Here is a 14,326-nt window from a genome sequence, read left to right on the forward strand (position 1 = left end):
CATTGTCAAACCACAAACTTGACATGGTTGTTCTATAGGCTATGGGATTTAACATTTAAAAAAAGGGCATTAAAACCCAGAATCTAAATCCAGGTATAATTGTTTTGTGAATTACTTCTGCGATATCCCAATTTTTCCTATATTGTACCTACATTTTTATTTTAAATATTTTATAATATAAAATTTAGTTTTTACATGGTGATTGAAGAAACTAACTTTCTTATTCTTTTCTTTCCCTAGGAGCACTGAATCAAAAAAATTGGGGGAAAAAATATCCAACATGTAATAGTCCAAAACAGTCTCCCATCAATATTGATGAAGATCTTACACAAGTGAATGTGAATCTTAAGAAACTGAAGTTTCAGGGTTGGGATAAAGCATCCTTGGACAGCACATTTATTCATAATACTGGGAAAACAGGTACAGAGTGTGCATTTTGTTTCCCTTGAATATGTGTTTCAGACTAGAATATGTTTGGATTTCTTTCTTGTCATTTCCCTTGAATGATGTACTATGAATTGAATGGATATCATCAGTAGAGGATGCCAGATGGAAAAGAGAAAATTTAGAGATGTGGATGACATTTTAAAACTGTACAAAATAGTAAAATGAACAGTGTCATAGTGCCATGCTTTGCAATATCTTAACAGTGATCCTGCTACTTGGAGATGTGGAAAAGTTAATGTAATTATGTCTAATGTAATTTAATAACTCTGTCACTCTTCAATCGCATAGTCAATCAAGATCTCCATACGTGGGCAGTATAACTTGATATTGCTGCTCAGCTCTATGCTGCATTTAATATTTGGATATGAAAAAGCAACTGACTATAATTGAAACTTAAGAAAAGAAATCATTAGCCCTTCTGTATACAAAGTTTAAAATTGTAAACCATCCTTAGACAGGACTTGTTAAGTGCCTATTTCTGAGACTATGTTTTCTTTAAAAAGCACATAAAGTACAACACCTTAAAAATTTAAAACAGTTTTCCAATCCAATTTACATGGACAAAATAATTTTCAGAATGTGACACTTTCCTTTTTTGATGATATATTTTAAATGAAACCATATAACAGGAAGTTATTTTTAAAAAAACTACACATTTGACATAAATTAGAAAAATGTTTAAATTATAATGGAAGACCTGTTGGGAAGGTTTTATCATTAGCAAGTTTCTTCTTTGTTTTCCATATTTAAGTAGTACAATTATTTAAATGTAATAATTTAAAATCCCATGAGGGCAGGGACTTTTCTATATCAGTGCCTGATGCATCATAAGCACCCAATATTTGTTTAATGAATAACTAAGACAATTTTTACATGTTATATTATAAATTAAATAACAATAGTGTGTTATCCCAAATCTTGACATTTTTGATACCAGTTTTAAAGGGTGCTACAAGGCTAAGGCAGGTGATCTCTGCTTTATTTTTCTGAGGGCAGAGTGGTCAAGGACTTGACATACAGCCACACAGCTTGGGCTCGCTACTTGGCCCTTCAAATGACAACATTGACAAGTTATTTCCATGTCTGCGACTCTCTCTCCTTATTGTGTGAGGATCAAATGATTGATATGCATAAAATGATGCAGTGCATGGTACTTCTAGGTGATAAATGTCAACTGTCATTGCTGTCATCACAGTTGTTGTACTTGTCTCCATCATCATTATTACAATTCATAGAAGTTTGTATCTCCTAGCTGGCCAACAGTGACTTTTGCCTGGAAGAGTGAAGGTTGTTAAAATCTGAGACTTCAAAATCCTGCATTAGGTTCTCAAAAGAATTATTATTCTCCAGATGACTCTTAAAGTATAGTCAGATAACTTCTGCTGCAGGACTCACATACAGGGAAGTTGACCATTCTGATGGTCCACAGTCAGTTTCAAACATGATATGGCTCAAACCGCTTAGAAGGAAAGGGCTTTCCACCCTCCTTGGCACAGCCAAAGACCCAGGTTCTGGAGCCTGATGAAGCCTAAGCTGGAACCTGGAAGGATAGAGATGGGACCCATGCAACAGCCTGAGCAAAAGTAGGGCAGGCTGACAGTGACAAGCAGGTGTCCCTCCAGGAGAGGGCTTTCCCTCTTTCAGCCCTGTTCCCTCTGCCTTTACTTTGTCCCTTCATTACCATCAAATACCTTAGGGAAGCAGAGCTTTGGGTGAATGCCAGCCTCAGGACACCAAGTAGGGCAGTGAACTGCCATCCTCTGCGTTGGAGTCACACAGTACTTCTCTCTCCAGCTGTCTTTACCTCTTTAGAAGTAAGTACATGAAGTTTACTGTGCAGTACTACAGAGCTGAGCTTCCCAAACACTGAACAACTTTTAAAATCTATTGAGTTAATGATTTTCTTAATACATCTTAAATAGAAGGAAATTTAGTCGATATTCATTGTTTTGATTTTCAGAAACTTAGATGCAATTTCATTGATTTTTTGGTTGGTTTATTTTAGTGGAAATTAATCTCACGAATGACTACCGACTCAGTGGAGGACTTTCAGAAATGGTATTCAAAGCCAGCAAAATAACTTTTCACTGGGGAAAATGCAATACATCATCTGATGGATCAGAACATAGTTTAGAAGGACAAAAATTTCCACTGGAGGTAAGTCGCTAGTTCCACTGATTATAATGTCGTTTTCTAAATCATTTAGATTATATTTAGCATATAACTTGATTAATTTTTAATTTATAGTTATGTTTTGATCACCTGATGGATATCTGCCTTCCTCAGCAGACTAAGCTCAATGAGCATATGTTCCACCTTTGATTTTCCACTCCCATGTACCCAGAATGCCACCTAGTAGGTGATCAATAATACTGATGAGTAAATAATGTAGGAAGAAAAAAGGGAGAGTTTTATCAATATATTGGAGAATTCTTTGATTTAAATCCTTTGATTAAAATGAGAAGAAAATCTTAAGCTTTAAAAGTAGTCTAATAAATTAATAACTAAATACCCAGTAAATACTTTAGAGAGTTTATTCTGGTTGATTTCTGGAAAGTAGTTCATTTTTTATCAAGAACTTTACATGGTTGATTCTCAGTATTCACTGTTTCAATTTGTAGCAGTTAAAATATAGATATTTTCAAAAATTTATGTGAAATGAATTATTTAAATAGTAAAAACCTGAAGGAAAAAGAATGGTTAAATGCATTATGATAAATGGTTAAATGCATATTATAGGTCTTGTAAAAAATCATGTTTTTGAATGATGTACAAAAAAGGTTTATCATATTAATGCTTTTTAAAAAACATAAAGTAGCATATCTGATCTTCTGTTTATAATTTTTTAAAACCTGAACAGGGACTGGGAATATTGTCTAAGTGAAAGAATTAGGTTTGAAAGTGGTTCCACCCCTTCTCACATGACATTAAACAAATTATTCAACTTAACCTAAGCTTCCATTTTTCTTCTGCGAAATTGACAGAGACCTGTCTTAAAAATTGCCATGGGGATTAAATGAAAAAATGAATTCATTCCTCTTAAAAAAAATAATGGAGGGAAACCAAAAAAAGTTAAAAGTGATTTTTCCTAGGTGATGTCATTATAAATGCTCTTATTTTCTCCTTTAAAAACCTCATTTTTTTCTAAATTGCCCATAATGAAACTATATTACTCTTATAATTCAAAAGTTACTATCAATAATAATAAAACTAGGGTGGATTCTCACTAAAGGGCTAAAAAAAAACTTTTTAAAATGTGAATAAGCACATTCTCATTCATGGGTTAGATTTTGGAAAGCTTTATATATTAAATGTCCTTAAAGAAAAATATATTTATTAACTGTGACTTGTCAAAGAAATAAAAATGAACTCCTTAAATACATAACATCTTACTTTGGAGAGTTTAGCTTTCTCACAATATTGCCCATTTAAACAAAGATACAATAAAAAAAATATTAACAAAAGCCCTGGTTAATCAAAATAAATACTACAGAATTTTTGTAATGAGCCCCATTGTTTTTTTTTAATTCAAAGGCCTCTCAACTTGGCCTCAGAAGTATGGTTTGTTTATTGGTGCATTATAGTTAAACACATGGATGGGATTGGCTGTTACATATTGGTACATGCACACAATATAATGATATAATTTAGCCAATATCACTTCTCAGCATTTCCCTCCTCCCTATTGTTTGTTTTTCAGAAAGTATTTTTTCATGTAACTGTAAGTAGGCATCCCAAGGAGCATCTGGACTTACTTTTTTTTTTTTCTCCCACATCCCACAATCAAATCTTCTCAATTCTCACCACAAATGATGTGGGAGGTCAGAAAAGTGTTTAAACCACCGTTGTTTCTTACATGGACTTTTTAATGTTGCTGTCACTGGTCTCTCTCTCTCTCCAGTCCATCTCTTTCTGTCTGTTCCTATCCCACCTGACCCCTCCTTGCTCCTGTTAACTGAAGTGCCTCAGTGTCAGCTGGGATGACCTCCCTGGCATGGCCCTGCCTACCTCTCCCATCTCATCTGTTCTTCTCTAGCTATTGATCCTCATCCTTTAGGAGTCAGCTTTGAAACACTTCTCTCAAAAGATGTTGGTGACATACCCACGGCCAGAGCCTTTGCCATCCTCTGCTTCACACACACTGTTTCTCCCATCAGAAAACCAACCACCCTTGAGTGTTCTACTTTTACCTAAATTATACCTCGGCATAGTTAAGTTACCTGAATTCCAAGCCCACATCCTGAGGAGCACCAAATTATAACTGGGCATAGAGACTGTTACAGACAGGTGTGTAGACTAAAGTAGAAATCAACAAGGATGGCTGCAGAGTATGAGAGGAGAATTAAAAATAGGAAACCTAAAATACTTTGTATTTTTGAGGTAGAAACAGAACCCTTAAGATTTTTACAATATGACATAATTTTACAATATGACAAAATTACTCGTTCTAAAGTGAAAAACAGTATGTTTTCAGGGAGAAACAGTCTCTTACTTCTCACACATGATGATTTATACATTCTTACACTTGAGGGTTTATATATTTCTCAGTTCATAAAGGACAATTTATCAGAAAATTTTGTCATATGAAATCATAAAGTTTTATCATAAGTAGAAACTTGAAGTTTTCTAAATTTATTTTTTGAAATAATCGAATTATTAGCAGAAATCACAGTATGATAATATACAAAATGATATCTCCAAGCCATCAAGAAAGACTTTTGTATTCAAGAAAAAATGAATCACATGTTTCAAAAAATTCCAGCAAAATAGTTAAAATAAACTTTGATAATTTATTATATTTGATTATTGCTCTGAATTATTACTGTAATGCCCACTGATAAAATTTCAAAATGAAAATCGCTATTCTAGATATGTCTACCTTCATATTTCTTTTGTAAATGTGATTATGTCTACTTATAATTGATAAAATACTTTGAGAATATACAGAATATAGAATTATATCATTTACAGACTTTTCAAATAGAATTTATTGGTCAATTGTTTTATTAAATCTCTCCCCTGACTTTTGTGAAAACCTTTAATATAACGAAACTATTATTACTTTTATAGATGCAAATCTACTGCTTTGATGCAGATCGATTTTCAAGTTTTGATGAAGCGGTTAAAGGAAAAGGGAGGTTAAGAGCTATCTCCGTTTTATTTGAGGTAATCATCATATATAGATTCAGAACAAACAATTCCTTTTTAAATCACATGAAATATTGACATGAAATATCAAGGTACACTTTATTACGACCTTACAGTGGTAATTGGTGGTCATCTTTTTAAATGATAATAAAGAATATAAGGGGACTCTTATTTTCGTTACTTGGGTGGGTTTCTTCCAACTGGAGCAGACTCTTCTTACAAGTACACAGATTTGCTTACTTGTTAATGTAAAGTGTCAAAATTAAATAGCAGTATCTGTGAATTGGGACATTTAAAATTTTACTTTCTAAATAGAAAATGTAAGCTACCTAGTTTTTGTTTGTTTTTTACCTTGATATGAAAAAAAAAACAGTGTTTGGAACACAGTTTTAGATACTTAATATGGAATTCAATAATCTTTACATTTTTATTGAACAGTTAGTCAATCATTTTATCCTGTTTTTAGAATGCCATTCTTCTTTAACAGGTTGGAATAGAAGAAAATTTGGATTATAAAGCCATCATTGAGGGAGCCGAGAGTGTTAGTCGTTTTGGTAAGCTACTTAGAGAAATATCTTTCTTCAAGATTCTACTTGGGTGTATGTGAATTTTTACAATATGACAAAATTACTTGTTCCAAAGGTGAAAAACAGTATGTTTTCAAGGAGAAACAGTCTCTATTTCTCACACTTGATGATTTATACATTCTCACTCTTGACAGTTTATACATTTCTCAATTCATAAAGGACAATTTATCAGAAAATTTTGTCATATAAAATCATAAAGTATTATTGCAAGTAGAAACTTGAAGTTTTCTAAATTTATGTTTTGAAATAATCTAATTACATTATGCATTTAAATGGATTTATCTAATCTGCCTCTGCACTTACACATCTCCAAAGACTCTAAGTTATAATATAAAACCAATTAATTTTACAAAAATTATATTTTAAAGTGAAAAAGGAATTGCAACTCAAGTTAAAATTTATTCCCTGTAGTTTTCTTGAGAAATCCTTTGATTCACCAGTGTGAGGAGATAAGATTTTTGCAAGAAGGCAAAGGCTCACATAGAACAAGATGGAATATACTTTGATCTTGTTCTGCCAAAATCTCATGGATCTTATCATTAGTCAAAGAAAATGCTTTTGACAACATTGGCAATAGACTATGAACTATTGTTATTGTTGTTCTAATTTATTAAGTATCTATGCATTTGGTATTAATGCAGCCCTGAGTTATCAATAAAATGAGGATTATGCCTCTCTGGAAAGCTGCAAAATTTGAAATCAGAAACAAGGCTCATACAGATTCTTTTCTCAAATGCAGAAACCTGGCCAAAAATTGATTCATCTTTGTCCATTACATGTGCAGATCTGAATTGACCAAACTTTTCAGAAGTCAGGAATATGTGAACCACTGTAGTGTGGTGGTTCCTTTTTTTAAAAGGTGTAATCAAATGCAGGATGAAGCTGACATCTCCCTCCATCTAACTAGATTGAAAATTCAATGCTGAATTCTATAAGCTACACTTAATTTCCTTCTCAGTGACTCAGAGAGGGGATTCAATCCAAACTGAAAGAAGGCAGCTAGTTTGAATTCCAATACTTAAAAATACACAAAATATGAATTCTGAATGTTCCCATGCCTTGCTACCAGCCTGTGGGGATGATCAAAGTGACTTAATCTGACTTGCATAACTGTGAGACCTTCACTTTCTTTCATAACCTTTTTTAGTTATTTCTGAGAGATTCTGGGAGGGTGTGCCTTAGAATAAATTTACTTCTGTTCTTTTGACTAAGGTTTCTGTTTTAGTATCTGCTGTCTGCAAGCCTTCAAAGGAAGCACTTCATGAGAGCCACAGTTGCCACATTACCTCCCTGAGAATATGTATGCTCTAAGAGTATTATTCTGCCTGTATCCTGGCTCTTAATTTGAAAGCAGAATTACTAGTATCTCAGACTGAGACACTAGTCAGGTCTCTGTCTTTCATCTCTCTGCCCAGCTACCTGTGCACCAACTTCCAAGCTCCTCTTTTCCCCCAAACCCAGATCTTCTGTGCCTATAAGTCCCACCCTCCACCACATATTTAATATTTCAATAGATTCATCAAAGTTCCTTAGGCTAAGCAGTTGGTAGGTGTTAGTAACAGGATTTATATCCTTATCTGTTCGCAAAATGTGTGCCACTATATTGAGAAGATTTATATTAGTTGTGTATTTCAAAACACATATGAAATACTTGCCAGTTGCATTTGAATGCTTATTAAGTATGATCTGTCCAAACTGAGTCCTTCTAAAGTTAAATATTTCTATTTTGATATTTCTGGAATTAAATCTAGTCCTGTTTTAAAAGTCTAGAATATCCACTAGGGCCCAATAAACTGAAGATGTCCCAATATTGGCTCGCAGCCATCACCATAGGAATGAAGAATTGAAGGCAGTTCTTGTTTTTAGAAGAGACTCTGGAAGCACTAGCTTCCTGTTCTTCTCCATACAGTGTGAGTTATCTAAAAACAAAACAAAAGAAACTTTACAACCATCATTTAGATTACACAATATATCTTATTATTATGTAGGGTAGTTGTTCACTTCCTACAGTCAGCCCTAAGAGACAAATTCCATTGATCTTTCCCTTTATCATCTGTCCCCTTTAAAGTTTTCCTTCTTTCCACTATACCTACTCTATGTTAGACATCAGTCTTCCCATGGAGTGGAGAGAGAAATAGTGATTTTATATGATACAAATATAATAATATATTAATATTCCCCAAGCCCAGATCTCAAAAATGAAAACTGTTAGTTGAACTCTTTCCTATTGCAAGACACATCCACTTAGCATCAATGACCATCAACTGGGAGATCTTGACAGAATGGCTTATGGTGCCTTCTTCACCACAAATGCAATCCAGGAATTTGTATATTGAAAAAAATCTTCATGGGCAGTTTTGATTTGGTTCTATCTTAAATAACATTGTCCTAATTAATAGGAGTTGATTTTAAGTCTTTGCTAACTCCTCTTCTTGGGTGCATGGCATGTTCTTGTCTTGTCTTTATCTCTCTCTTTCTGTCCTTCTCCATCTTTCTTCCTTCACTACCAACCTTCCCACAGAAGGATATGGTCAGTTGGGTGGTTAATCCTGAAATATACAGTTAGGCAAATGGTGATCGCATGAATGTATGACTGGGCCCAAATAGAGCAGCGTAGGCTCAGGTGTGATTCTCTCTTGTGTGCTTATTTAGATGAAGCTCATGATTTATTTTCCAAGCCCCCCAAACATCACCATTGTCCAGTTTTCTCAGGTGATGATGCAGTAATTGAAAAGCACTTCTGTAATTGAAAAATCTTGTAATGGCTAGGACGGGAGCTTGGGACAAACATGTAAATACAACAAACTGTATGAAATTGTTAACACGTACATAAGGGAGGCTAGATGGTGGCTACTGGGGTACAGAGACTGGAAAAATGGCTTCTATGTTGGGAAGAGAGATAAGAAAATTAAAACTCTCTTTCTTATGATTATTTTTTTTCCACTTAACTTTTCCCCCTTTAATCTCTTTCCCAATTTTAAGAAAATTCTCCACTTCACATTCCTGCCAAGGTCTCACCTTTGCTCTCCTTTCTCTGGCCGCTAGCAATTCTGGCATCAGTTCATTTCCTGCATCATTTAGCAGTGAGTCCATTTCTGCTTCTATTTAATTAGCATTTTCCACACTCACTTCCACAAGACATCTGTAAGATAAATTTTGTCTTCAGCATAAGAATGAACAAATGCAGTCCACTGACAATCAAGAAAAGAGATTGCTAACTCACAAAAATGTTAAGATACTAAAAAATATGAATCATAAACTGGAAAATCTTCATAGATTAAAAAAAAGTAATAAAATAAATGTTCTCCTCAATTTCTGTGAACTTGGATCTGACTCTGAATTCTGATATTGGAAGAAAAAACGTATTTTAGAAGTTAACTTATTAATCCATTAAACCAAACATAAGTGTGAACTTTCCAGTGGATGAAACTAGATTTAAGTCATATCTGTACGATGCTGTCAATTTGGTCAAGTTTTTTAAGATTCAGTCTTTAATTCAGACTGGAGTCAGTAATCTTTAACTTCAGTTGTTAATAGTACCCACAAAAAGGGTTATTTGAAAGGCAAAACCTTGCAAAGACTTCATTTTACTTGGGGTTTTCAGCACTGGCTGCATGTTTGCATCACCTAAAGAAGCTGTAAATGCTTAATTCCAGGCCCCACTGCTAAAGACTTACATTCAAGTGGTCTAGATTAAAGTCTGAGTCACTGGCACTGTTTCAAAGCTCCCCAGGTGACTGTGACAACTGCCCTACACCATACCGCCTCAATTAAACTAGATTAAATTCGCTTCAGGAATTATTTTCTAATGACCTAAATCTCTTAGACAGGGCAGAGGACATGCACTGGGCTGGGTAGTTAGAAGGAGAAGAAAATGAGTGAGACAGATCTGGCTGGTAAGCAAATTGCTCCCACAGGCATGAGGGCCGGTACACAAATGTCTAGGTGGTCAACACAGGACTGTTGACAAGCACTGTTGGAGAGACACAAAAATAAAAATGGGACTATTTAATGAGACATATAAATTTAGATGGTTTCAAGTTCTAAGGCCAGGCAGCCTAGTTAGGAAAGCTCTACCAATTTTTGCATAATAATTCTCTACTCTTGATACAAGTTAATATGTAATAATAAATAAATATGTGTGTATATATATATATATATATATATATATATATATATATATAGAGAGAGAGAGAGAGAGAATAGTGTACATATATAAACGTGTATGTGTATATTGTATACAGAATATATTTTCTACTCTTTGACTTATCTTTTTACTCTGTTAGAGACTATTAATAGATAGTGAGTCCATTTCTGCCACTTTATTTAATTAGCATTTTCCACATTCACTTCCACAAGACATCTGTAAGATAAACTTTGTCTTCATAAAAATGAACAAATGCAATCCACTGACAATTAAGAAAAGAGAATGCTAACTCACAAAAATGTTAAGATACTAAAAATGTGAATCAGAAACTGGAAAATCTTCACAGATTAAAAATAATAAAATACATGTTCTCCTCAATTCCTGTGAACTTGAATCTGACTCTGAATTCTGATATTGGAAGAAAGGAAGTATTTTAGAAGTTAAGTTATTAACCATTCAACCAAACATAAATGTGAACCTTCCAGTGGATGAAAGAAGATTTAAGTCATATCTGTACAATGCTGTCAGTTTGATCAAGTTTTTTAAGATTCAGTCTTTAATTCAGACTGGAGATTGTAATCTGATTAACAGGTACTAAAATGTATCATTTTGTCCTTTTATGAGTGATAGTTTTGTATGCCATTTCGGAAATCTCAGTGTGCCGTAAGGTTATCTTTCCCTCTAGAGGTGTTTTTATTTCTGTTCACTTATAAATCTATTTGGAATTGATTTGTATTTATAATTTGAAATAGGAAATTGATTCACTTTTTTCCATAAGGATAATCAATCAACACAACACTGATAATTAGTCCATCCATTCCATACTACCTAAGGATTTTTCTATCACACAAGTGACTATGTATGTACAGGTCTGTGCTCTCCATTCTATTCTATTGTTCCTTTGCCTGTTTCTACACAAATATCTCACTATCATGATTTTCACTGATTTGTGTAATAGATTTTCCTACTTGATAAGAAAAGTTCTCTGGCATTTTTACTGTTCAAGGTTGTCTCATCTTTTCTTTGCATTTCTATTTTAATTTTAAAATCAGAATCTCATTTAACACAAACATGCACAGATGCACACCTTTCTGGGATTTTTATTTTTTAAGTTTTTTTTTCAATCCATACGTCAATTTGGGGAAAAGCAACACCTTCTGCAACACTGAAGCTTCAAACTGATGAACTTTTTAATGTATGTCCAACTTTTTAAGGTTTTATTTAATTCCCCCAATAATGTTTTCCAGTATAGATGTTTTACACCTCATTTATTGGGTTTTCTTGTAAGTATTTGATATTTTGTTGCCCTTTTAAATCATATTGTTGTACATTTTATTTTCTGCTACATAGCAATACAGTTGGTTTTTTATTAATTAATTTATTTTTTAAAGTATATATGACAGCAGAATGCATATTGATTCATTGTACACAATTGCAGCACAACTTTTCATTTCTTTGATTGTACATGATATAGAGTCGCACCATATGTGCAGTCATACATGTGCCTAGGTTAAAGTTGTCCACCTCATTCTGCCATCTTTCTTGCCCCTATGCAACCTCCCCTACCATCCCTGCATCCACTTACAAGAGAGAACATTTGGCCTTTGTTTTTCTGGTATTGGCTTACTTCGCTTAGCATAATATTCTCCAACTCTATCCATTTACCTGCAAATGCCATAATTTTATTCTCTTTCAATGCTGAGTCATATTCCATCATGTATATATACCACAATTCTTTATTCATTCATCTATTGAAGGGCATCTAGGTTGCTTCCACAGTTTAGCTATTGTGAATTGGATTGCTATGAACATTGATGTGGCTGTGTTACTATAGTATGCTGATTTTAAGTCCTTTGGATATAGACAGAGGACAGTAGTTGGTTTTTGTATATAGGTCTTAGGTACAGTGACTTTGCTAAATTCATTAATTCTGATGGCCTGTAAATTGTGTTCTGTATTTTACATGCACAATTATGTTACTTTCAGAGTGTCCTGACATCATTTATTCCTTTACAATCCTTGTAAGTTTTATCTCTTTTATAAGCAATCTCTTACATGATTGCTCAGTGTTAAATAAGAGTGGTATAGCAAGACATCTTTGTCTCAGTCTTGATTTCTAGGGGAAAAGCTTTCAATAAGTCAACCTTAAATATGATGTTCATTACAGGCTTTTGAATAAAATAAGGTGCCTTTGTATTTCTATGAACTGAAATTACTGAGTTTTATCAAATGATATAACTGTACCTATTGAGATGGTCCTATGATTTCTGAATATTTTTGTATATAAAATATTCTCTTTGGCATCATATGGCAAAGATAAGACATAAACACTTTGCAGTGATATATTTAAGGCAATTTAGAGTATGCTAGATTTATCTCACAAATGTTCTTAAATTTCAGTTCTTAAAATTTCAGTTCTGATTATATGCATAGCCAAGCAGGTGTCTCTGTTTCCTAGAAGCTTTAACTAGCTAAGTTCCAGTGTTGGTATTCCATCTGAGATGTATGTTATTGCTTTGTAGGGAAGCAAGCTGCCTTAGAACCATTCATTTTGCTGAACCTTCTTCCAAACTCAACTGACAAGTATTATATTTACAATGGCTCCTTGACATCTCCTCCCTGCACGGACACTGTTGAATGGATTGTTCTTAAAGATACAGTTAGCATCTCTGAAAGCCAGGTAATCTTGGAAAGTCACATTAATGAAGTCATTTGAAGCAGTTTAAAAGGAGTTATTTTCTACCTTTATTACAGAGTATCTGTTTTAAACAGCTTACTGATGGCTTTGAAGCAGGTATATTAAATTATCTGATCTTCTTTCCAGTTGGCTGTATTTTGTGAAGTTCTCACCATGCAGCAGTCTGGTTACGTCATGTTGATGGACTACTTACAGAATAATTTTCGGGAACAACAGTACAAGTTCTCTAGACAGGTGTTTTCCTCATACACTGGAAAGGAAGAGATTCATGAAGCAGGTATGTATTGAAATAGAAGTTTTCTACAACCCTCACAGATTCAGTGTGGATAGTAATTTGAGTATAATGAACAACATACAGGTTTTATAGTTTTAGAAATATTTTAATTAGCTTTATTACATTGGGTAAGATATTGAGCTCCGAATCCCAGTTACCACATCTCCAAAATGGCAACCAGAAAAATTCATTATTCCCCATATGAATAATCCCAATCTACAGATGAAGAAAAAAACTGAGCAGTATTTCCAAAGCACACAGTAATAAGTGACAGAGCCACATGAAGCCCTCCAGATTCACTTTACAGAATCTTCCTGGGCAAAAGCTGTAATAGAGAAGTTAATAAGAGATAGGGGTGTTCAGAGCTTGGGGAGATCCTTGTGTGTGGAGTAATCAGGGGACCTCCTTCACAGAACCACATTTGAAGTCAGACTCTTCACACATGATTTGAGTTTTAAAGTATTCCCTGTGTTGCTAGCTTCTGAGGAAGAACCTAGCACCTAACAGGTGTTGAAAATGAATGTGCTGAATTATTAATGAATTAAAAACAAGTCTTCCACCCAGTTTCCTTTATTAGAGAAAGGAAGTTTACTTTGGTCTGACCCAGCCAATGGAGCCAATGCCAGGGATGGTGGGGACAGAGGGGCAGTCCCAAGAGTGTTCTTTGTGTCTTTTGAAGCTGACACAGCAGTCAGAAACCTTCAGAAATGTCCAGAGGACACAATAAGATATATCTACTGACATGTCCTTTTCATTTATATTGAGGTTATATTCGTTCATGAAAAAAATAGTTGAAGTGGCCTTTGCTTTGGGGACTTAAAGTTTTTCCAAGTAGACAGTCTTCTTTGATCTAAGCCCTATGCTGTATTTTTTGCCATGTATAATGTGAAATTAATAATTGACTTCTTTTGAAGATTGGGCATTAAAACAGTATACTTGTAATGTTTTAATGTAGTACTTGCAAGAATTATTTGTCCTTTAACAAAAATAAATAGAGATCAAGACAACAATGATGAATGGCTGCA

General features: G+C 34.0%; 1 protein-coding gene across 1 annotated transcript in view; it reads left to right on the forward strand.

Annotated features, from left to right (window-relative positions):
- Ptprz1 (protein tyrosine phosphatase receptor type Z1) overlaps positions 1-14,326 on the forward strand; it is a 179,171-nt gene that overhangs the window by 97,860 nt on the left and 66,985 nt on the right. Inside the window, exons 3-8 of the mRNA XM_027926385.2 lie at positions 241-420; positions 2,453-2,604; positions 5,518-5,613; positions 6,083-6,149; positions 12,852-13,009; positions 13,154-13,304. Of these exons, the coding sequence (XP_027782186.2) occupies positions 241-420; positions 2,453-2,604; positions 5,518-5,613; positions 6,083-6,149; positions 12,852-13,009; positions 13,154-13,304 (804 nt within the window). The remainder of the gene's footprint in view (positions 1-240; positions 421-2,452; positions 2,605-5,517; positions 5,614-6,082; positions 6,150-12,851; positions 13,010-13,153; positions 13,305-14,326) is intronic.

Source organism: Marmota flaviventris, chromosome 1 (assembly GCF_047511675.1).
Source record: "Marmota flaviventris isolate mMarFla1 chromosome 1, mMarFla1.hap1, whole genome shotgun sequence".
NCBI classification, from domain to species: domain Eukaryota; kingdom Metazoa; phylum Chordata; class Mammalia; order Rodentia; family Sciuridae; genus Marmota; species Marmota flaviventris.